This window comes from Geotrypetes seraphini, chromosome 4, assembly GCF_902459505.1.
Source record: "Geotrypetes seraphini chromosome 4, aGeoSer1.1, whole genome shotgun sequence".
Classification (NCBI taxonomy): domain Eukaryota; kingdom Metazoa; phylum Chordata; class Amphibia; order Gymnophiona; family Dermophiidae; genus Geotrypetes; species Geotrypetes seraphini.
In genome coordinates this window covers 155520734-155546566 of record NC_047087.1, presented here as the reverse complement: position 1 = coordinate 155546566, position 25833 = coordinate 155520734, and the positions used below count along the sequence as shown (strand labels likewise).

Sequence of the window (25833 nt, the reverse complement as noted above, 5' to 3'; positions counted from 1 at the left end):
GAGCTTCCTGTTATGCTCAGTTAGTAGAAAAGCCAGGTAGATCTATGACAACAGGAAACAGAAGAAAAGAGAGGGTGCGGGAACTCCCGCCACCAGTCAATTCTGCTCAAGAAAATATCACACTAAAAACTATGGCCAAAAAGGCCAACTGTAATCAAACACATAATGTAAACATTATAAAACTGCAAAACAGGAAATTTATGAAACGTTTACACAGCCTGAAGAGCAGAAGGGGCACCCATCTAGGGACCCCACCAACCCCTAAACCATACCAAGGGGAATATGCATGTAATTCTTAGTGAGGCTGTTCAAAGATAGAAATGCAATTTACTGGTTACTGAAGAGGTGACCTGCGAATCGGATAAAACAGATGAGCAGGAATTCAGTCTCCAGAGATTTACAAGAAGGAATATTAGAGGTAAAAAAAACTAATCTTTCATTCTTGTACAATCCCTTTGGAGGCTGAACTTGTGGGATGTATCAAAGTAGTCCCAAATCTTAGGGGGGCGGGCCTGATGAGCCTGCCACGAGAACAGAAGCACCAAAGGCCGTATCACCCTTAGCCACCACATCAAGCCGGTAAAACCTGGAAAAGGTATGAAGGAAAGCCCATGTGGCCACCCGACAAATCTCAGGTGAGACCGCATGAGATTCAGCCCACAAGGAAGCCATTTCTCTGGTAGAGTGAGCCTTCACCCCAAGGGGGAGGCTTCTTCTCCACCGCCACAAAGGCCACGGAAATGGACGCACATATCCAACGCGAAATGGTAGCCTTGTAACATTTTCCATCATTTCAAATCGAGTATGAATAATTTGTGAATCCTTAACAGCGGAAGAAGACACAAATTGTAAGGTTGAAACCTGAGATTCAGTTGTTAAAATATATTTTTCCCAAAACCTTCAAATTAGAGTCAACATTTTCTAATTTATGAATTACTTCCTGGGAAAATATTACATTTTGAGTGACCACTGACTTCAATAGCTCCTTGATTCTAGTATTAATCAACTATAAATCTTTAAGGGAAATATGTGGCTCCTCCTGGGTCTCCCGTGCAGTCAAGGCCTCTTCTTGAAAGGAGATCGCCTTTGGCATCTCCCCCAAAAACCATTAGAGGAGGTGCCTGCTGCATGGGAGACACCATTGGAGGAGTGATAGATCCAGTCATTGGATCCAAACCATCAGATATATTCAGGAGAGGGGTGGGGTTTGATTTAGGGGACTGAGTCATGCCTCTGATAAAGAATCTGTAACGTTCACACTCCAGATGGTCTCACAGGTTTATATATAAAATTCACCCGGATAATGTCACACATGTATACTCAATCCAACATCCGAGTATTCAAATGTTCAATTTAGCTCAATTCTTGTTATATAATATCATGTAGTAAAAATTGTTTTTTAAAAAATTTTGTGGCTGAGGGATCCAAGATGGCCGCGGTACATCGTTCTGAGAGCGACGCTCCAGACCGCTCCAGACATCTTTTCTTTTTTCTTGATTCGGTGGCTTTGAGGCCTGATTTCCCCCTCACGATGCCGAAGAGAAGGGGCAGGAGTATGGCTGGTGCCTCGCGGTGCTCTGACATGCCCTCCCTCGGCAGAATCGATGATCTGTTGCGGCAGATGCAGGGTGCAGTGTTGTCCATGTCAGAGAGCAGCCCGTTGGAAGCACCCAGACAGAGCGAGGCTGGGGTTGTCACTCCTGGGCTTGAAACCACCTTAAATCCTGAAGTGAGAGCCCCACCTCCGCAACCTCTGTCTAACAGTTCTCCAGGGGTAGAGGAAACCCCGGAGAAGGGGGAGGTTCTTTCCCCTGAGGCAGCAAGACCAGCATTGTAGACTGTGAAAGCAGTGCTCACTGATCAGGGAGCAGCTGCAGAAGAAACCGAGTAGGACAAGCAGACGGAGGTGGATTCCAGCCAGAACCAGAACAGGACAGCCTTTCTTCTCAGGATGGTGAGCATTTCTACACCCAGCAAAGGTTTCCAATATGGGAGAAACCAGCACAAGTGACTTTAGACTCATTATGGGATCTGATTGCAAATTTTACTAAAACTTTCAGTCCCAATTTCCAATATATAGAGGGGAAATTGATTCATCATATTAGAGAGCTGAAAGATTTAACAGTGGATTTGACTGTCTTAAAGGCTTCAATTCAAATGCTTGATCAAGATATGCTTACAGTTAAACAAGTGCAAGAGTCCCTAATTAAAGATAACATTAATCTCAGGAAGAAATTGGAAACACTTGACTTATTAATTTTCCTAGATTAACTACGGTTACTCCTAGGGAAATGCTTAGGAGATACCTGACTGAAATATTGCAAGTTTCTGAAGAAACATTACCACCATTTACTGAAGTGTATTACTTGCCAAATAAAGATGGGGCTCAGTTGCAGTCTAAAATAATCGATTCAAACACCATTGAATGTTTCTGAAATTTTAGAAACATCAGAAAGAGAGACAGCTATACCTTCTACAACGGTTGTGACATTAGCTCTCGCAATAAATAAAGTATGGTTATTGAGACTTTTAAGAACATAAGAAATGCCTCCACTAGGTCAGACCAGAGGTCCATCGTGCCCAGCAGTCCGCCCACGCGGTGGCCCAACAGGTCTAGGACCTGTGCAGTAGCCCTCTATCTATTCCCCTCTATCTCTTTTTCCAGTAGGAAATTGTCCAATCCTTTCTTGAACCCCTGCATCGTACTCTGCCCTATTACGCCCTCTGGTAGCGCATTCCAGATGTCCACAACACGCTGGGTAAAGAAAAACTTCCTAGCATTCGTTTTGAATCTGTCCCCTTTCAGCTTTTCCGAATGTCCTCTTGTTCTTTTATGTTCTGAAAGTTTGAAGAATCTGTCCCTCTCCACTCTCTCTATGCCCTTCATGATCTTGTAGGTTTCTATCATGTCCCCTCTAAGTCTCCGCTTTTCCAGGGAGAAGAGCCCCAGTCTCTCCAGTCTTTCAGTGTATGAAAGGTTTTCCATGCCTTTAATCATTCGTGTCGCTCTCCTCTGAACCCTCTCAAGTATTGCCATATCCTTCTTAAGATACGGTGACCAATACTGGACACAGTACTCCAGGTGCGGGCACACCATTGCCCGATACAACGGCAGGATGACTTCTTTCGTTCTGGTTGTAATACCCTTTTTGATAATACCCAACATTCTGTTTGCCTTCTTTGAGGCTGCTGCGCATTGTGACTTCATTGTTGTGTCCACCAGTACGCCCAAGTCCCTTTCAAGGCTACTTCCCTCTAATACTAATCCCCCCATTTGGTAGCTGAACATCCGGTTCTTTTTCCCTATATGCATAACCTTGCATTTCCCTACATTGAAGTTCATTTGCCATTTATTCGCCCACTCCTCCAGTTTGTTTAGGTCCCTTTGTAGTTCCTCATACTCTTCGGCAGTTGTAACCCTGCTACAGAGTTTGGTGTCATCCGCAAATTTTATAACTTCACATTTCATCCCCGTTTCCAGGTCATTAATAAATACATTGAAAAGCAGTGGTCCGAGTACTGACCCCTGCGGAACTCCGCTCGTGACCCTCATCCAGCCCGAGTAGTGACCTTTCACTCCAACCGTCTGCCTTCTGCCTGCCAACCAGTGTTTGACCCATCTATGTACGTCCCCTTCCACCCCGTGATTCCACAGCTTCCTAAGTTGCCGCTCATGGGGTACCTTGTCAAAGGCCTTTTGGAAGTCGAGGTAAATGATGTCTACGGGTTTGCCTTGGTCCAACTGGTTGTTTACCCTCTCAAAGAAGTGCGGTAAGTTTGTTTGGCACGATCTTCCCTTGCAGAAGCCCATTTTTGGGCTTCTTTTTTCACAGGAAGACTGGAGTCGGATGACAGCGGCAGCCTTGGGAGACCCTTGATAAAACACTTGTTAGTGTGAAACATGTCGGGTCTGACTCCCAGGTGTTTGGCTGAGATAAGTATTTATTGCTTTTGAAACATTCAGCACAGCATTGAAGTGATGAAGTTATTTAAAGTATTTATTCTATAAAATACAGAAAAACAAAAGAAAAAAGAAATAAGATAAAAACACTAATAACATTTACAAATTGACAGCCAATGATGCACCACAATAGACTTCCCGCAGTATAAACTAACACAGCGGTGGAGTGGTGGGGCTGAGGCGTCTTTTTGGAATATAGTAAGAGACACACAATCTTTATATACGTTCAGACTAGAATATTTACTATCAGAATTGCAGTAGCCTGAACAGAATATTTATCAATACTAGCCATTTTTTTAGTTACCTCTATTGTTGACAGTTTTTCTTCTTGGTCTCCATGGAAGATCCTGTCTGGTTCTGGTACACTGGATGTGTCCTCGCTTGTGAAGACTGACGAGAAGAACTTGTTTAACCTGTCGGCCACCTCCTTTCCCTCCTTTATCACTCCTTTTCTATCTCCATCATCCAACGGTCTTACTTCCTCCCTCACTGGCTGCTTCCCTTTAACATATCTGAAGAACGATTTGAAGTTTATTGCCTCTCTGGCTAGCCTCTCTTCGTATTCCCTTTTCGCTCTCCTAACCACTTGATGACATTCTCTTTGGCGTTTCCTGTGTTCCTTCCAGTTTTCCCCAGTTTGGTCTTTTTTCCATTTCCGGAATGAATTTTTCTTGTCTTCTATCGCTGTCTTTACTTCATTGTTTATCTATGCTGGGTCTTTTGTTCGGGTTTTTTTGCACCCTTTCCTATATCTGGGGATGTACATATGTTGTGCTTCTTGCACTGTGCCCTTGAATAGAGACCAGGCTTGCTCTATGGTTCTGTTTTCCTTGAGCTGTTTCTGAGTTTTTTCCTTACCATTGTTCTCATAGCATCATAATTCCCTTTCTTGAAGTTGAACGTTGTCACTGTGGTTCTCTTCCCTTTTGTTGTACCTACTTCTAATTTGTACTGGATCATGTTGTGATCGCTGTTCCCTAGTGGTCCTACTACTTCCACTTCTTTTGCAGGTCCTCCTAGTCCGTTGAGGATTAGGTCAAGAATGACATTCCCTCTTGTTGGTTCCTTGACAAGCTGATCCATAAAGCAGTCCCTCACAGCCTCTAAGAATTCTGTTTCCCTCTCACAGTTCGAGTTTCCAATACTCCAGTTTATCCCGGGGTAGTTAAAATCTCCCATTACTGTCACGTTCCTGTTATTGCCTTCCCGCCTCAATTCTGCTGCCAGATCTTTGTCGTTTGCTACCGTTTGTCCAGGTGGACGATAGTACGGCCCCAATTTTAAGTCAAGTCCATTTTTCCCGGGTAATTTAACCCATAATGACTCCAATCCTTCCGCCTTTGATTCTATATCCACTCTGGACGAGGGAATGGTGTCTTTTATGTATAGTGAGTGCTATTCCTCCACCCTTCTTGTGTGTCCTGTCTCTTATATAGAGTTTGTACCCTGGCAGTACTACGTCCCATTTGTTATCCTCATTCCACCATGTTTCCGTGATTCCAATGATGTCTAGATCCTCTTTTTTGGCTTTAACTTCTAATTCTCCCATTTTGGCCTTTAGGCTCCTTGCATTTGCGTACAAGCAGTTTAAGTCCCGGTCTTTTCTTTTCCCTGCTGGCTTTTCATGTGTTTTGTTCCTCTTGCCATCCCCTATTTGGGCTGCCAGTCCATGATTTTTGCTCCTTTCTTCCTCGTTATTTGGTGCATCTTCTTCGTCTACAACCTGATTTTGCGATTTCTCCCGTTCCTCTAATTTTGTCTGTATGCCCCTCTTGTTGGTCAACAGTTTCTGTTGTTTGTCTCTTGCTTGTTCCCAGCATTTTTCCAACTCAGTATCTTCATTGGATACTTTTGTCCGAACTGTCGACGACAGATCGACTGTCGGCTTTCCCCTTCTTCTCAGTTTAAAGCCTGCTCAATTCCTCTCTTGACATTGTTTGCTAGCAGCTTTGTTCCTGCCATGCTCAGGTGTAGTCCGTCTCTTCTGAAGAGCTTGTTCTTCCCCCCAAAAGTTGTCCAGTTCCTCACAAAAAGGAATCCTTCTTCTTCACACCATCTCCTCAACCATGCGTTTATTGCTTGTAGCTCAGTCTGCCTTTTCACATCTGCCCTCGGTACTGGCAGAATCTCCGAGAATGCTATCTTCTGTGTCCTCAGCTTCAGTTTCCTTCCTAGGATCTTGAACTGCTCCGTTAGCGTAGTCCTGCTGTAATTTTTCCTGTTGACATCATTTGTTCCCACGTGGATTATCACTGCCGTCTCTTCTGTTTCTGCACTGTCCAGGATCCTCTAGATCCTGTCAGAAAGAGTTTCTTGGATGTAAAATACAAATGTTTCCAGATTTTTCAAGAGAAACTCAAGTTTAAAGTTTAAAGTTTTATTAGGATTTTATATACCGCCTATCAAGGTTATCTAAGTGGTTTTTACAATCAGGTACTCAAGTATTTTTCCCTATCTGTCCCGGTGGGCTCACAATCTATCTAATGTACCTGGGGCTATGGAGGATTAAGTAACTTGCCCAGGGTCACAAGGAGCAGCGTGGGGTTTGAACCCACAACCCCAGGATGCTGAGGCTGTAGATCCAACCACTGCGCCACACACTCCTCCTGCGCCACACACTCCTCCTGCGCCACACACTCAAAAGCGTCATAGAGAATTTTTACTTTTGAAACCTGGAGTCACCTTGCTGGGAGCGATGTTTTACTTAAGATATCCTTGCAAGTGAATTATTTGCTACCGTTCAGTTAAATATGTTTTTTTGAACCTCATCAGTTAACCGCTTTTCTGGCTTTGTCTCGACTGGATAAAGAGGAGTCAACAATAGCTCAATAGTTTATATAAGCTGTTCATCATGTCTCAGTTTTGTCTGTAATTTGTCCTATTACAACAATTGTTTTCCCCCCTTTTTTTTCTCACTTGATGTAATCTTGGATTTCTTTTTGAGGACTTGAGTTGGGTTAGTGGCAAGAATTTTCTTTTATATTGAATGTGATTCATATTGGTTATAAGTTATCTCTACTGACCAACTTTCTGTACAAGTGACTACTTGAATGTAAATTTAAAAATCTATAAATAAATAAATTAAAAAAAAATTTGTGATTATACCATTAATCTTTGTATAGATAAAAGGCCTCAGAAAGGCCTCCTCCGCCCTTGATAATAGATTTGTATCTGGTGGAAATTATAGTGTAAAATTATCCTCATCGGCCTTAATTCATTCTAACTTTTTATAGGTGCTTTAATTATTTTTTCTAGTAAAATATTTTATCCATTCATCTTCAGTATCAAAAAGATAAATATATACAATAGTATTTGAACGATGAATTTCATACTTAACTTAAATTCATCTCAGCTTTGATTTGACCTGGGAGCTACGGATCCAACATGTTTCGCAATAAACTTGCTTTATCAAGGATCCCCAAGTGCCACTGCTGTCATCTGACTCATCCTACTTAGAAATTAGGGTGAGTCAGATGACAGCAGCGGCACTGGGGTATCCTTGATAAAGCATGTTTTTGCTAAACATGTTGGATCTGTAGCTCCCAGGTCAAACCAAAGCTGAAATGAATTTGTTAAGTATGAAATTCATTGTTCAAATAGTATTGTATATATTTATCTTTTTGATACTGAAGATGAATGGATAAAATATTTTACTAGAAAAAATAATTAAAGCACTTATAAAAAGTTAGAATGAATTCAGACCGGTGAGGATAATTTTACACCGTAATTCCCGCCAGATACAAATCTATTATCAAGGGCGGAGGAGGTGTTTCTGAGACCTGATAAAGAATCAGAATTCAGAGTTTGTCCAATACAACTAGGAGGCAGAAGGTGCCTATCCATGGGGCCAGCTGATACAGACTTCAAGTTTTTAGACTTCCGTTTTCTTTTCCTCATTTGTTAGAACAAATGAAACAGTCTTACATATCTCACCTATGATGGTTCCTTGTGTCTCCAAGGGGCTCTCAAGGGGCCTAATGTGCCCCTCAGGCTGTGCCCTGCAGCCATAAGAACATAAGCAGTGCCTCTGCTGGGTCAGACCAGGGGTCCAACCTGCCCAGCAGTCCGCTAACGTGGCGGTCCATCAGGTCCAGGACCTGTATAATGATCTCTATCTATACCCTTCTATCCCTTTTTTCTTTCATGCGCCACAGTTGCGGTGTCCTTTTCACTCTCGGGTGAAAGACCCCCCTATGACGTAGGGCATCTATCTCCACGAGTGCCTGCAGAGAATCAGCACCCAAAATCGCCACCTCTGAGATATTATTCAGAGTGCTGGACACCTCAGTGGCAGGAAAACATTCCCTTTGGACACACCACACTTTCAGGTAACTCTCCCTCCTCAGTCCAATTCTTATGTACCATACCTTCCACTTTGGAGCCACCTCTGCTTGGGTGGAATGGTAGTCTGACTGAGAAGCAAGACTTAATTCCATTGTTCATATATTTATTAAATCCTACTGGTTTTGACCATCTACTCCAAACCACAAATGGCTATAAATAGGTTTTTGGGGGTTTTTTTTAGTCCAAGCACAATTCTCAGGATACCCCAAGCTGGTCTGTTTTTCAAGATATCATCAGTGTATATGCATGAGAAATATTTGTATGCATTGTCTCCATTGTTTTCAAATATATTAATACATATTCATTGTCAATATTTTGAAAACCAGACTGGTATGGGGTTTCCCAAGGACTGGGTTGAGAAACTCTGGTCTAGAGAAAGGTAGGGATATTTATGTTTTTTGTCATGTTTCTGATCTTATGGACTTTTAAGAAATTTACAGATATAATTAAAGACCCTATTTGAAACAGATATGACAGATTTTTTTTAAACTCTTCAGGATACAAGTTTTGATGGAAGTCTTGTATACACAAATCCAGAAATAAAAGTAGAAAATTCCTCAATGGTATCGGAAAGAAAAGAGTGAGTAAATCAGATGCATACAAAATTTTCTTGACAATTATTATTGTTCACAGGTATGTTATTTTGAGTTATATTAGGGACAAGAGGTAATGTGTGATGTGATCCAACACTGCCAACTAGTAAGATACACATCTGCTTGCTGCTATGTTATTGTGACTCTCTAGAATCACATCCTGATATATACATATATATATATATATATATATATATATATATATATATATATATATATATATATATATGTATATTGCTGGGATTCTGAAATGTTAACTGGTATAAATGTGATTTATGTCAGCTATCAAAAGATTAGTGCTGCTGGAATTTGAGCGCACTAGGCCATGATTCTGCAAAGGGCTCCCGATTGTAGGCAGCTGTAGGCATCCTACAGTTGTCTAATCAGCCAATCAGGAGGCACGTTTTCTAAAAAAAAATGCTTCTCAGGCAGGCCGTCTATATTGAAGGTGCCTCCAGGGAGCCTAGAGAGGCCTGTCTAAGCTTGCCTAAGGCTAGGCGGTAGCCTTAAGCGAACCTAGGCGGCCCTACGCGTCGCCCTAGCAGAGCGGGAGACACTTACAATGTAGGCAAGCAAAATGCTGGCCTACATGGTAAGTAGACGCGGCCGCTATACCTAATCGTGGCAAGGATCTCCCTGCCACGATTAGTATAGTGGCCGCAGCTACAGCTGCCAGTCTCTCTTCCCCAACATCTCCCCCCCGACGATCACAGCAGGAGGGTGCCCAACCCCTCCTGCCAACAAAATCTTTGATTGCCGGCAGTAAGGTGCTCAACCCTTCCTGCCAACAAAACCCGCCCCTCTGACGATCACGGCAGGAGGATACACAACCCCTCCTGCCGGACCCCCCAATACCTCCCTAAGATTGCCGGCAAAACAGGATTAATAGGAAGTCTCATGGTGTCCTTTGACGGATGTGGCAATTCCATCTCAGCCAAATATTCAGGAGTATACTTAGACTCAGATTGAAGATCAATCTGAAGAGCCTTACTCATGTCAAAAATGAATCTTGAAAAAGATGTAGATTTTGAAGCCGAAGATTCCTCAGGAGGATAAGTGGAGCGAAACCGAGGCGCAGCTGAATAAGGAGAAGCCTCCCTGGAGTATTGAGAAGGAAAATCTGTATCCAATGTAAAAGTCACAGAAGAAGTGCCGTTATGTGATATAGGCAGGGTCAGAGAGTGCTTACGTTTGAGATGCCTCAATGGAGAAGGCCCAGGAGTAGGAGGAATGGATAGCCTTAACTCGTGCCTCTTAGAGATAGGCGAAGGAGGATCCCTCGTAGATGGTCTCAAAAGAGGAGTCCGGAGCCTGGATGGGCCTCAAGGCGGAGAAAGCTTCAGAGTTTGAGACCTATGCCTGGTTTTGCAGGGGGTTTCGATGGGCCTTGACCAACGAGGCATAGGAGACTCTACACTCTGCCTAGGAGATTCTTTACTCTTCTTTGAAACCAGGTGCCTCTAGGATGAGGAATGCTTCGAGTGAGGCCTCGATCGAGGCTTCTCCACCACGTCTTGAACAGGTTGCGTAGCTGGAGACCCAGAACTGGAAGGACAAGGCGAGGAGTCACTGGAGGACAAGGGTCGAGACTGAAGAGGTTTTGCTCTTCGTGCCTTGACAGTATGCTCAGGCTGGCTCGCAGAAAGCAGGGCTGAGACAGGGGCAAGCTTAGCCAAAACAGAGGTAAGCTGCATGGTCAATATGGCTTGCAGCATGTCCTCGAAGACAGGCACCGATACCAATGACACTGGTCTAGAAGGTGCAGCAGTGAACTCCATAGAGGGCGACCTCAAAGATAAGTATTCCCTATGTTTGGAAGCACGCTTCAGAGGAGGTCTCGAAGAGACTGGCACGACTGCACTCATTGCCTGGATTGCCTGAGGCTCAACTGGAGGCTTCTTAGGTAGTATACATGCAAAGGGAAGAGGAGACTTGCCTGAGGATGAGACCTTTAGAGGTACAGCAGATGAGGTCTTCGAGGACTAGGGTGACTTACTCAAGGTCAAGGACTTGGATGAAGAGGCCGCCACAGGGGTCGAGGCCAAGGCCTTTTCAACAGGCGACTCCATAGGACCAAAGAGCTCCAGGATCTTGGCATGACGCCTCCAGAGAGCTCGTTTGTGAAGGGTAAAACAGCGCGGGCAGGACTTAGGATAATATTCAGACCCCAAGCACTTGATACACCAACGATGGGGGTCGGTGAGAGAAATCGCCCGATTACACTGGCTACACTTCTTAAGGTTCAAACAACTTTTATTGATGCAAACAACAACAAAGACAACGCCAGGGCACCCCAAGGGTGCACAGTGTGAACAAGGATGCATCAAATACAATAAAATAACAAGCATGTACAGAAGAAAAGTACCAGCAACCAAACTACCCCCATCCTACTTTACATAGGGCAAGCGAAATTAAGGAGGCGGAAAGGCACTCCGAGGCCCTGGACTCTTATGAGCCCTGAAGATGCCACACTACCCCTTCCCCCACCTATGCCCACTGATCCCATCCATAACAAAGTGCCAGAACCTTCCAATACCCGCACCTCCCCTCCCCAATCCCCCCACCCCTCCCCCCCAATGGTACTCAACCAGCCAAGGACTACCAGATCATCCGGGATAAATGGGAGGGGGAATTGCAGATTAATTTGGGACATTGGGATGGAGCCCATACCTTGCGGGCGATGCCTGGGGTGACCCCTTGTGCTTGATTGTGAGAAATGTAATATAGGGTGACCTTACGCGCCTATTACAGTTGTATTATAGTGGGGGTCTCCCTACACCACTGTGTCATAAATGTGGGATGGGGACACACACATTGGGACATGCCTTTTGGTCCTGCCCCATTATCCAGCGCTTCTGGAGGCGTATAATCTCTTACATGTCAGGATTAATTGGGAGAGCCTTGCACAGTACCCCGGCCCACTTTGTCTTGGATTTGCCAGAGGCTTATGGCCATTTGCCTAGGGGGCATAGGGCTCTGTGTAGGAAGATGAGCTTACTGGCCAGGAAATGTATTCTTCAGTGCTGGACGGTCCCTGACCCTCTGGAGTTTTGGCATTGGTGGAACCAGTTGCATCAGTTGGCCATCTGGGAAGCGCGAGATACCGGAGGGGCTAGGAAGCGAAAGATGTTCTTGAATATCTGGGAGCCATATCTGCAAGCTTGCATCCAAAAGGCCACAGTGTGGTCTTACGATGGGTGTCCTTATCAGGGCACTCATTAGTTGGGCTGGGAGAGTACTGGTGAGTACTGGTGGGGCGGGGTGGAGAGTAACTCTTGCAAACTAGCATGAATGCTAGACACCGAGAGGGACACCCCCTCCTCCTGAGCAAACAACTCCCGCAGCCTGGCCCCCAAATGCATTCACAATTGTACTCTGTCGAGGGATCCCACATAATGCTCCACTTGATGACACGCAAACTGCGCTCCCCAGGTCTCCCCCACCTTAGCCAGCAAATCTGCACGAGTCAACAGCTCCCCATCAACCCCCAAAATATGTTCTAAACGTGAGACTCCTCTCACTCCCCAAGACGGGTACTTCCTGGATTCCCTACCCGGAGGAAAGACCGGATTACCCCGCAATGGCAAGAGATCAGTGACCGTCGGAAACCCTCCCAGGGCTTGCACAAGCCAACGCCAGGCCGCTTACAATGTGCTAAATAATACACTAGGTCGGATAGAAGAGGGCAATGCCCTTTGGGGACTATGTAGCAACGCAAACACATCATAGGGAGCAAAAAACTCACATTCCATCTGAAGAGGGGTGTAGCTACTGGTCTTATTCACCCAATCTCCCAAATGGCGAAGCAAACATGCAAAATTATAGACCTGTACATCCAGTAATCCTAACCCCTCCCCCCATGCCAAGTCCCTAGCAACTGAGACACCTGAAATTCCGGTTTCTTGGCCGCCCAACAGAAACGAGTAAACCCTTAATAAAAAAATGTGTAAATCTTTCTTCAGCAAGCATATCGGCAGAGTCTGCAGAACATACAGCCATTTGGGAAAGATGAACATCTTAACCAAGCAAATGCGCCCCATCAGAGAAAGAGGCAATGCCCTCCAAGTATCCAGCAAGAGCTTCGTCTATTGCTGAAGCTTATCCACATTGAGACGATACAATCGGGGTACCTCCATGGTCATCAAAGTCCCCAAGTATACAAACTGCCCCGGTGCCCATGTCAACGGAAACTCATTTCCCCAGAGGGTTTGAACCGCCGCAGAAGATGCTAACGCCTCTGATTTGTCCAAATTTAACCCTACATAGTCCCCATACTCTTTAATCAAGTCCAATAATGCCATCAAGGAGAGCAAAGGATCGGTAAGGTGTACTAAGATATCATCTGCAAAGGCCGATAACTTAAAAGAAGTAGCTCCTATTTCAATCCCCCATATAGAGGGCATCGCATATATATCCCGAATTAGGGGGTGCATTGTAAGCACAAGCAATAACGGTGATAAGGGGCAACCCTGCCTCGTCCCCCTAGAACATAAGCAGTGCCTCTGCTGGGTCAGACCAGAGGTCCATCATGCCCAGCAGCCCGCTCACGTGGCGGCCCATCAGGTCCAGGACCTGTATAGTAATCCTCTATCTATACCCTTCTATCTCTTTTTCCTTCAGGAAATCATCTAATCCCTTCTTGAACCCCGATACTGTACACTATCCTATCACACCCTCTGGAAGCGCATTCCAGGTGTCCACCATCCTTTGGGTGAAAAAGAACTTCCTTGGTTCCTTGGTTCTGAATCTGTCCCCTCTTAATTTTTTCGAATGCCCTCTTGTTCTTGTAGTTTTCGAAAGTTTGAAGAACCTGTCCCTCTTCACTTTCTCTATGCCCTTCATGATCTTGTAAGTCTCTATCATGTCCCCTCTAAGCCTCCACTTTTCCAGGGAAAAGAGCCCCAATTTCTCTAGTCTTTCACCATATGAAAGGTTTTCCATACCTTTTATCAATCACGTCGCTCTTTTCTGAACCCTCTCGAGTATCGCCATATCATTCTTAAGGTACAGTGACCAATATTGGACGCAGTACTCCAGATGCGGGCGCACCATCGTCTGATACAACGGCAGGATGACTTCTTTCATTCTGGTTGTAATACCTTTCTTGATAATACCTAGCATTCTATTTGCCTTCTTAGAGGTGTGACAAACCTGTGGCCAGCTTTGTCCCTGTAAGGGATAAAAGCAAAAACACAGTCCCTGGTCAGAAGGGCTGACCAGGTTAAAAGTAAAAGTTTGGTTTTGGCTGACTACCCCTCAGACAGTGAGGTAGAGCAGGAGAGGCAGGAACATAGGTACATCCAGCAGAGAGCGCCATCTCAGGACAGGTACCCTAGAAAGCCTGAGAGGACTCTTATGGAGAAGTGGAGTCCTAGGGCTGGAAGGTATGCTCATTACCAGCCTAGGAGAAACCTGAGTTATTTCCCTAGGGATTTCCTGCCTAACACAGCTGTTCTGAGGAGAGAGGGGTGGGGCTTTAACCAACATAAAAACAGAGTATGGAATCTCAGTAGGGGGAGCAGGGAACGCCGGGACGGAGCTGGGGCTAACGAGCTCAGGCAGCGACAGGAGAGACAGCAGAGCTTGGAGGCAGATGAGGGGAGAAGTCTCCAGCCCACAGCAGTGAGGACGTGGAGATGACAGAGGACTACCTCAACTCCACCCCAGAGGCTGCTGAGCAGGCAGAGGCTATGGACGTCGCTGAGCCATTGCTGGAAGCTAGCCATTTCCCCACTGACATGGAGGTTAGTTTCTAAGGGGAAGGAAGCAAGGCTGTGCTTGTGCTGTCTCCCGTAACCCAAGCCCAGCTGACAGAGATTAGGGGAAGAGCAGGAAAATCTCTCCGCTACTCTGTATGACTGCCCGGAGAGCTGTGTTTGTTCAAGGAACTTTATCTGTAGGGGTGTGAAAGCTCCGTGGGAAAAACCCAAGTAAAGTTCACAGCTTATATAATGCCTTATTGTGTTCCGTCGGCCAGGAAGCCCAGCTGATAATAACGAGCTGTGAAGCCTGCTCTGCAAGCCTGTCCGTGTCTCAGCTAGGTAAGCTGAAACGTTTAAGAAATGCAGTGCTAGGTTTTGAAACTGTAATTACTCTGGCTGTAGTCACAAGGTGTGCAAAGTTTGAAAGTTTTATTTTCCTGATAATTTTCATTTACCTTTTTCCCTGGTGAAGAGGACTGTAGTTAAACTGGAAAGTCCAGGGTATTGAACTGTATGTGGCATGTATAGCAAGCCATTCTGACAACTGCAAGCTATTTTGTATTTTATAATTTTTGGCATGACATACATGACATTTAATAGATGGTCCCTTCTCGGAAGAGCTTATTGGGGATGCAAAACTTAAGGTGAGAGGAGTTAGGGGTTGAAATCAGTCTTCAAGAGGTGGACTTTTAACTTGGACTTGAACACTGCCAGAGATGGAGCCTGCCATAGGGATTCAGGAAGTTTGTCCCAGGCATATGGCATGTTTTATCGTTATGTTGTATCTGGCAGGAGAGAGAGGAGTCAGGGAGGATAACAGTGTTGTCCACAGAGACAGAGAATGGGGGAAGTGGGTTTAGGCGGGAAGATAAACAGCTCTGTTTTAGTAATATTCAGTTTTACGTGGCGGTGGGACATCCAGGTGGCAATGTTGGACAGGTAGGCTGAAACTTGTGTCTGGGTTTCAGTAGAGATATCTGGTGCAGAGAGTTGGATCTGGGAGTCATCAGCATGGAGGGGATCAGTGCTTCAAGTGAGCTTGAGAAAAGAAGTGGTACCAGAACAGAGCCTTGAGGTATACCAATTGGTAGTGGGATGACTGTGGATGAGGAGGAACCACCATTGCATACACTGAAGGTGCAATGGGAGAGATAGGAAGAAAACCAAGTGAAAGCAGAACCCTGGAATCCCATCAAGGACACCATATTAAGGAATAGGTGGTGATCAACAGTATCAATCGTGGCAGATAGATCGAGAAGGATGAGCATAGAGTAGAGGTCTTTGGATCTGGCCAGGAACAGGTCATTGGAAACTTTAGTAAGGACAGTTTCTGTGGAATGCAGTGGATGAAAGCCTGACTGGAGCAGATCAAGAATAGCTTGGGATGAGAGGACGACCAGGCAACAGCAGTAAACAGCACGTCCAAGTAACTTTGATAAGAAGGGGAGGAAGGAGATGGGGGCGATAGTTGGAGGGGTACTGGTGAGGGTAGGGGAGGTGAGGGGGTACCTACTGCTGCAATGTGGGTGAAGTGCGTTGTTTCAAAAATTGCCCCAATTAAAAGGTTTTCTTCTATTTTCTGTTGCTTTCTCAGGTTTTATGAAGGCAAAAATTCCCATGACGTCAAACAGAAAGCAGACTCTGAGTGGAGCTCGTCTCCCACAACCCAAGAGGAACGACCACAGAAGAATCAATATGTATGTATAAACTGTGCTCTGTATGAAGAATTGTAGTGATGGCTTGAATTTGTTTTGAAGTTTTGCTTTCTAGTTGACTAAATTTAATGCCTTGATAAGGCCTTGCATTAGAAAGATCAATTATAGTACCAAATTTTTAAAAAAAGCTTAACTCTACTCTTTTGGGAACAGTTGTCCAATACCGAACATACCATATATGACTGAGATTATTGAGAAAATGTTTGAGGAGGGGAGATAGTAGACAGTATGGATAGACATATTTAATGGACTATAAACCAGGCATGGATGTTGTTTAAAAATACCATCATGGAAGCCCAGACCAGATGTATTCCACGTATCAGCAAAGGTAGAAAGAAGAGGAAACGAGAGCCGGCGTGGTTAAAATGTGAAGTGAAAGAGGCTTTTAGAGCCAAAAAAACATCCTTTAAAGAATGGAAAAAGGATCCGAATGAAGAAAACAAGAAGAAACACAAGCACTGGCTAGTTAGATGCAAAGCATTGATAAAGACAGCTAAGAAAGAATATGAAGAGAAACTTGCAAAAGAGGCAAAAACGCATAACAATTTTTCTAGGTACATCAGAAGCAGAAAACCTGTGAGGGAATCTGTGGGACCATTGGATGAACAAAGAGCAAAAGGGGCACTCAGGGAGAATAAGGCAATAACGGAAAGACTGAATGAATTCTTTGCTTCGGTCTTTATGGAAGAAGATGTAAGAGATATACCTGAACTGGAAATGGTTTTCAAGGGTGATGATGCGGAGGAACTGAAAGAAATCTTGGTGAATCTGGAAGATGCACTGAGCCATATCGACAAGTTAAAAAGTGATAAATCGCCAGAACCAGATGGTATACATCCCAGGGTAGTAAAAGATCTCAAACATAAAATTGCTGACCTGCTGTTAGTGATCTGTAACCTGTCTCTAAAATCGTCTGTAGTACCTGAAGATTGGAGGGTGACCAATGTTACGCCGATTTTTAAAAAGGACTCCAGGGGAGATCTGGGAAATTGCCATGCTATGTTTTGCCGAACTATGCTTGCCATGCTATGTCTTACACACCATGTTTTGTCATATTATGGTTTTTACCATGCTTAACTATGCTTTCCATCTTTTTTTTTTTTTTTAAATCATATATTTATTGAAAGTGGAAAGAGTCACAGAGAACACAATACAAGGCAATAAAGAAAACACAGAAACAATCATGTACAGTAAAGGCAAGCAAAAGTAAAATCAACAAGTCCCCAAGGGAACTCAGCAAGTTGAAACCAGCCCAGGGCCAGCAGCATAACACAGGGACAGCAGAGAAACAATGCCAACATGATAAACAATCCCGGACCCCAACCACCAATTTTAAGCCCCCAGCCACGAAGATAGCACATACACCCAACACTCTCTAAACTAAACTAAACCTTCACGTTAATATACCGCATCCTCTCCATGAACATAGAGCTCGGTACGGTTTACAAGAGTTTAATAAAGGAAAGTATAACATGTTGAGTTTGGAGGTAGTGTAAAGGGGGGGAGGAGAGCATTACGTTTTTGTGAAAAAACTAGTTTTTAGGTGCTTGCGGAATAATTGGAAGGAGACCTGATTCCACAGTGGGGTAGTAAGGTTATTCCAAAGCCCTGAGATTCTGAAGAAGAGAGATTGACCCAATTTTCCCGCAAGGAGGATGCCTTTTAGTGAGGGGAAGGATAGTTTAAGTTTTTGGGTGGGTCTGGTATTGTTGGGATTCGGTGAGTTCCAAGATAGAGGGATTAGGGGAGGGAGGATGCCATGTAGGATTTTAAAAGCTAGACAGGAACATTTAAAGTGAATTCTGGCAATTATTGGGAGCCAGTGGAGTTTGGACAAAAGTGGGGAAACGTGGTCAAATTTACGTTTTGCGAAGATCAACTTGGCCGCAGTGTTCTGAATTAGTTGAAGTCTTTGAAGACTCTTTTTAGTTAGACTTAGGTTAATGGAATTACAGTAATCTAGTTTGGAAAGGATGATGGATTGAACAAGGACGGCAAAATGTTGTTGGTGGAAGCAGGATCTCACTTTCCTCAGCATGTGGAGGCTGAAAAAGCATGATTTTACCAGAAAGTTGAAGTGGTCGTTGAAGGACAGAGAAGAGTCGATGATGATGCCTAGAACTTTGCTTGAGAACTCAAGCTGCAGCGTGGCACCAGAGGGTAGTGCGAAGAGGGTGGGCAGCTGTTCTAATTTTGGACCGAGCCAGCGAAGTTTCGTTTTGGACTCATTAGTTTCATTTGAACAGAGTGGGAACAGGATTGGAGTTTTGATATGCAGGCTATTATGTTCTCAGAGAGGTTGGTAAGGTTTGAGTCTGTCTCGAGAAGGACAAGGATGTCATCAACATAAGTATAGATTGTTTCAAAGGAAGATAGATGGAGGGTTTTCAGGGAAGACATGTAGATGTTGAAGAGAATAGGAGATAGGGGTGATCCCTACGGGACTCCACAAGTCAGTTTCCAAGGAGCAGACGTGGTGTCATTTGTGTTGACAGTGTAGGAGCGGGAACGTAAGAAGTTCGAGAACCACTCTAAGACTGTGGAGTCGATGCCTATCTCGGAAAGTTGATAAATTAGAATATCGTGGTGGACGACATCAAAAGCTGCAGAGAGATCAAACTTATTGCGAGAGTGTAATTGTTGCACCTTTGAAATTAAGGAGACCAGGAGGGATTCAGTGCTGAAGTTGGGTCTGAAGCCGTATTGGTAAGGTAAGAGAATGGAGAATCTCTCTAGGTAGGAAGAGAGCTGAGTGGAAATGATGGCCTCTAGCATTTTAGTTAGGAGAGGGATGTTTGCTATGGGACGGTAATTGGAAGGAGAGGAAGGGTCAAGATCAGCTTTTTTCAGTAATGGGGACAAGGCAATATGTCCCATTTCTGTGGAGAACAGGCCCGATAGTAAAAGCAGAGTTTATAAGTCTGGTGAGGGATGAGATGGCCTGCGTGGGAATATTCTCATACAGGTAGGAAGGGAATTGATCCGGGATATATTTGCAGGATTACAGTTTGAGGCAGAGTTTAGAGATCTGGGGTTCAGATATGAGTTCAAAAGTAGTCCAGGATCTGCCTGCTGGGATAGGGTTAGAGTCGTTGGGGGCCAGAGAGTTGTAGGAGACTGATGGAGGGAAGGAGCTCCTTATGGTAGTGATCTTTTCATTGAAGAATTTTGCTAGATCGTCTGCTGATGGGGAGGAGAGGGGAATGATGGAGACATTTTTAGAAGTTAAGGTGCGCCAGATGTTAAACAGTGTGCTGCTCTGGTTGTTGGATCTGGAAATTTTATCACCATAGAAGTTCTTCCTTGCTTTATTAGTACTGAGTTATAAAACTTGATATTGTCCCTCCAGGATTGTCTGTCTGAAGGGGATTTGGATTTTTTCCATTTGCGCTCTAGTGCTCGGCATTTCTGCTTCAGTTCTCTGTGGTACGGAAGATACCAAGGGGCCTTACGGGATTAGGAGATAGATTTGGTAGATAAAGGGGTAAGAGCACAATAGGTAGTCTCAGAGAGGTTTTTCCAGTTGTGCCAGTTGGATTCTGAGTCAGCAGGCTTGGAACATGAGGAAAGTTGGTTGAGAGATTGGGACCAGAACAGTTCACTCGTGATTTTTTTGCGGAAGGTGATAGGATTTGTGGCACGGGGTGGAGATGCAAGGTGGGATATGAAAATGGGGAGGCAGAAAGAGCCTATAAAGTGATCGGACCAAGGGAGCATCTTCAGCAGAAGTTTTGTGTTCGGTCAGGTCGAGGAAGCTGATGATGTCTAGTGTGTGCCCCTTTTCGTGGGTTGGGGAGGACGTAGGAGAAGGGAAACCTAGAGAAGAGAGGAAATTGTTGAATTCGGTTGCCTCTTTGCTGGTGTTGTCGTCTAGGTGGAGATTAATATCACCAATGATCAATAGTCTCAAAAATTTTAGAAAGGCGCTTGTTATGGTCTCGAGGATGAGATCAGAGGATTTATTCCAGGGGGTTGGTGGCCGGTATGTAACAAGATTCCTAATGGGTAGGAGTGGAGTTCGTCCTTGATTGAAGTTAGCATATATTCTAGTGAAGTGTAGCTACCCTTTTCGAGGAGCTGAATGTCAAAGAATGATTTGTAGAGGAGTGCCAGATCTCCTCCTTTCTGGTTTATTCTGAGAGAGAAGAGGCCATGGTAACCTTAGGAGAAGAGTTTGTTTTGTGAGAATAGATCGTCTTTTTCAGTCCATGTTTCTGTGTTGCACAGGACTCCAGGATCGAAGTCCGCAAGTAGGTCCTTTAATATTTGGGTCTTGTTGCAAGCAGATCTAGAGTTACAATAGAGTGTTGGGACTGGGGTGAGAGAGTCGGAGGTGAGGTTGGGTAGGTTGGCAGGAGGAACGGGCTTTAAAGAGGAGTAGTTGACTCCTCGGGGTTTTTTTTTTTTTGAAGGGGTGATTTCTGGTGCGCACTAGCACGGGGATTCTAAGGCCAGGGCAAATGTTATTGACGTTTGTGGAGTTCAGTGAATAGTGTTGGTAAATGAGAAAAGTAAGAGAAGAAGAAACCAAGAAAGTGGCTTCATGGTGAGATCTAGGAGAACCAGTGAGAGGACTGAAGGCAGAACATGTTTATTTAACGTGGGGATCTGGAATTAGAGGTTAGGTTCTTGTTGGGTATTTGATAGACGGTGTCTTAGGTCTTGTTTGACTTTCTGAAAAGTGGCTTAGAACAGATGAAGAACTTGGCACAGTGGCTTAAAGTGGCAGAAAAGTTAGCACCTTATTGCTTCTAGAGAGACGGAGCGGAGGTAAAAACTTAAAAGAGAATGAAAAACTTAGCACCCAATTGTTTCTAGTAGGATGTAAGACGTAGGCGGAGGAAAAATTTGGCAGCTGATAGCTTCTAGTAGCTTTGCATCTAATTACATCTAGTAGGACAAATGGAGATAGAAACTAAATCAGATGAATACTTAGCGCCCAATTGCTTCTAGTAGGAGCGTTTTGACTTATATAAGACAGTCACTTCTGATAAGACATTGAAACTGGTAAGATAACACTTAAAGAAGACTAAGCATCTAATTGCTTCTGATAAGATAGAGCTTAAAGAAGGCTTAGCATCTAATTGCTTCTGATAAGACAAAATGGAGGAGAAACTTAAGTCAGATAGTAAATTCAGCACCTAATTGTTTCTGGTAAGACGTAAGCAGGGTAGAACTTAAGCAGCTATTGGTGTCATAAAGGAACTTGGATAAAGGTAGAAGAGCAGGAACAGCGGTCTGTTAGCCCTGAACACAGGGCAGAAGAAGAGAGAGCTGGGTGGGTGGAGTCTGACCCGATTGGCGTCGCTGTGCTGCAGAGTCGGGCTGAGAAAGGAGGGACAAAATGGAAGCCTTCTTACTCCTTCCTCTGCCTGCAGAAGAGCAGGAACGGTGGTCTATTATAGTGCTGCCCGATTCACAATTTGAATCGATTCACCAATTCATTTCCGGTGAATCGATTTGAATCGATTTACCCCGCCAAAAAATCAGCCTCCCGATTCGTTGACTGACCCTCCCCACTCGCCCTCTAAAGCAGGAGCGGCAGCGCTGCCTTTTGCTGGCCTGCCCCTCCTGCTTTAGAGGGCGAGTGGGGAGGGTCAATCAGGAAGTGGCTTACCCACTGGCCTCTTGCTGCTGTGCTGTTCGTCTTCCCCACTGGCCTCCCGAATCAATCTTCCTAACTTCAACAGCCTGCAATAAGATCGCTGGCGCTAGCGATCTTTGCAAGCTGCTGTACGGCTTCGGAGCATCTTCTCTCTGCCGCGGTCCTGTCCCTTCTTTTTTTTTTTTAAATATTTTAATGTTTTTATTATTGAAAAATGTTCAAGAAAATGTACAAATATACACTCCATAGAAAACAAGTAAAAGCGACTACAAGTACAATATAAAGATCATTGTAGATAAGTCAGTTGTACCACAACACAATATCAATAACAATATCAAACATCTTCTTCAAGTTTTCACCATCCCTTCCCCCTTCCATCCCATGTTCCCCATCCCAGTACATCTCACCTTTCCCCCCCCCACCCCGTCCCCTTGCAGTAAGCAGACAGCAGAGTAACCAATACTAGGTAGTCTTCTAGAATTTGTCCAACAGTGTTTCCAACTTATTCCAAGTGTGGAAGAATACTACATCTGCAGAACGCCTTCTGGCTACTGCCAACTCCATCCTTCCCATCGATAGTAAACGATTGACCCAAGTAGAATGAGAGGGTGCCTCAGCATTTTTCCAATGATTTGCAATGAGGCATTTGGCAGCCGCTAACCCCCATCTAAGAAATTTAGTTTGCCATGCATGCTCCCTAATATTATACAATCCCAATAAGCAACTCAGTGGTGAAAACAGCACAATCTCACCCAAGCACTCAGTTAAGGTAGCAATCACCGCTTTCCAGAAAGATGTGAGGACCCCACATTCCCACCAGATATGTAGAAAGGACCCCACTTGGGTGCCACACCTCCAACATTGAGCAGATGTTCCTGGGAACATTCTATGCAGGCGTTCTGGTGTATAGTACCATCTGGTTAGAACTTTATACGCATTTTCCTGAACCAATGCACAGGAAGAAGCTTTATACACCTCCCTACAGATAGCCTCCCAGTCTTTAGCAGTGAACCGGACATCCAAATCCCTCTCCCAATGTACCCGAAATAAACAGGTAGGAATTGAGCATCCCCTTCTATATTGGTACAATACAGAAAGTGTTTTAGGCACTCTCTGAAGTAATATCCACAAATTCTCCAACGTTTCCCCCGCAAGTGTCTGTCCTGTGTCCCAACCCTGAGCTTGCATAAAATGTCTGATTTGAAAGTAGGCAAAGCAATCTCCATCTGGTAAGTCAAATTTCTGTTGAAGTAAACTAAAAGAAAGAATACCATTCGGTCCAACCAGATCTCTAAATACCCTTATCCCCTTTTGAGACCAACTATGGAAAACCCGATTGTCGCTACCCGCAGGAAATAGGGGTTCAAACTTAATAGAAGCCAAGGAAGATACCACAGCTCCCCCGCCCAATTTAGATCGTATCTGGGACCACACCCTTGCTAGATGTTGTACAAAAGGGTTAGATATGCTCTGTATCCATGCTCGCCGTGGGCCAGAAGTCCACAATCTGTGTTTCAAAGGTTCCCTGCCACTATATATCTGCTCCAATTGTATACCAGATTTGTGTTCACTCAGTTCCCAATCCAACACTAACTTCAATTGAGCTGCTTGATAGTACCACACCAGATTAGGTAACCCTCTGCCCCCCTCTTCCCGAGGCGCCCACAGTAAAGATCGGGATAATCGTGGGGATTTGCGGTGCCAGATAAAGTTACAGATATCCTGTCCCTTCTTTAACATCAGAGAAGGGGCGGGACCACGACAGAGAAAAGACGCTCCGAAGCCGTACAACAGCTTGCAAAGATCGCTAGCGCCAGTGATCTTATTGCAGGCTACTGAAGTTAGGAAGATTGATTTGGGAGGCCAGGGGGAACAGCAGGCCTTCCGGAGGGGGGGTGTAGTCCTTCAGGGGGTGCAGCCTTCCGGGAGAGGGGGGTACAGGCCTTCAGAGGAGATAGGCAGGCAGGCCTTCAAAGGGGGGGGACAGGCAGGCAGGCCTTCGGGGGGGGGGGAGATGCAGGCCTTCAAAGGGGGGGTCAGGCAGACCTTCGGGAGATGCAGGCCTTCAGAGGGGGGGACAGGCAGGCAGGCCTTTGGGGGGATACAGGCCTTCAAAGGGGGGACAGGCATGCAGGCCTTCGGGGGGATGCAGGCCTTCAAAGGGGGGACAGGCATGCAGGCCTTCAGGGGGATGCAGGCCTTTGGAGGGGATGCAGGCTTTCAAAGGGGGGAACAGGCCTTCAGGGGGGACAGACCTTCAAGGGGGGGACAGGAAGGCAGGCCTTCGGGGGGATGCAATGATGCAGGCCTTCAAAGGATGGGACAGGCCTTCAGGGGGGACAGGTAGGCAGGCAGGTCTTCGGGGGGATATAGGCCTTCGAGGGGGGGACAGACTAGGGGAGGGGGGCCCTGGTGTAGAAATACATGGAGGGAGGGAGAGAAGGGGGTGTTCAAAGAGATGTGCATATGCAGGATTTGGGGGGGAAGAAATAATGGGTCTGAAAATAGAGGAGAGGAAGAGAGATGATGGACAATGGGATTTAGGAAGGGAAGGAACAGAAAGAGAGAGAAGTTGGACACAAGGGATGGTGTGGAGGGGGGATAAAGATACTGGATAGGAGGGTAGTTGGGAAAAGAAAGGGAGAGGTGGTGGTGAAGGAGAGAGAGATGCTGGATGAAAGAGTAGTTAAGAAAAGATGGATCTGTGGATGGAGACGAAAAAAAAGAAAGATGCCAGACCTCCGGGGGAGGGAAGGGAAACAGAAGGGGAGGACAGAGATGGCAGATGGATGGTTAGAACGGAGAAAGAAGAAAGAAGGAAACCCTGGCAAGCAAGTTATTAGAAGACAACCAGAGCCTGGGACCAACAAGATTTGAATGACCAGACAACAAAAGGTAGAAAAACTAATTCTATTTTCCCTTTTGTGATTACAATATGTCAGATTTGAAATGTGTATCCTGTCAGAGCAGGTGTTAGACCGCAAATGTGAGCTAGGATTTAAGAGAGAAAGGAAAAGTATTTTTTGTTTGTTTATTTTGTTTACACCACAGCACCAGTGTGGTTAGGAGAAGGCAAAAGGGGTGAAGAGGCTATAAAATAAACCCACCAGGATGTTTCAAAAAAGCACCCAAATGGGCAGGAAAATTGAATCGAAAAACCAATTCAGTAGGCTGAATCGAATCGAATCAAAATTTTTTTCCTGAATTGGGCAGCACTAGTCTATTAGTCCTGAACACAGGGCAGAAGAAGAGTGAGCTGGGTGGGCGGAGTCTGGCCCGATCGGCGTCGCTGTGCTGCAGTTGGGCTGAGGAAGGAGGGACAAAATGGAAGCCGCCTTCCTCCTTCCTCTGCCTGCAGAAGAGCAGGAACGGTGGTCTGTTAGCCCTGAACACAAGGCAGAAGAAGAGTGAGCTGAGTGGGAGGAGTCTGGCCTGATCGGCGTTGCTGTGCTGCAGAGTCGGGCTGAGGAAGGAAGGACAAAATGGAAGCCTTCTTCCTCCTTCCTCTGCCTGCAGAAGAGCAGGAACGGTGGTCTGTTAGCCCTGAACACAGGGCAGAAGAAGAGTGAGCTGGATGGGCGGAGTCTGGCCCGATCGGCGTCGTTGTGCTGCAGAGTCGTTCTGAGGAAGGAGAGACAAAATGGAAGCCTTCTTCCTCCTTCCTCTCATACACTAACTCACCAGCCACCACAATGCACAATCCAACACACAACCCACACAGCCCCGAAACATTCCCCGCCCTTCCCCCTACCGAAGAAAGCAAAGAAAGTCATGGAAGAAATCCTGGAAGTCAGACAAGAGGGGAAACAGGCATGTCAAGGTCCATTCAGATCACCAGGTCTCGTAAACACTCCCACAGGGTGGCATAATGCTGCTTAGAAAGATGAAAGAACAGAGCAAAAGCCCTAATCTC

At 45.2% G+C, this 25833-nt stretch overlaps 1 protein-coding gene across 7 annotated transcripts in view; it reads left to right on the top strand.

The window, feature by feature from the left end:
* The window catches only part of LOC117359220 (probable palmitoyltransferase ZDHHC1), a 570963-nt gene that overhangs the window by 425611 nt on the left and 119519 nt on the right, over positions 1-25833 (top strand). For all 7 annotated transcript variants that reach the window (XM_033941591.1, XM_033941593.1, XM_033941589.1 and 4 more), the window contains 2 exons: positions 8803-8885; positions 16195-16297. In XM_033941591.1, coding sequence (XP_033797482.1) covers positions 8803-8885; positions 16195-16297 — 186 coding nt within the window. The remainder of the gene's footprint in view (positions 1-8802; positions 8886-16194; positions 16298-25833) is intronic.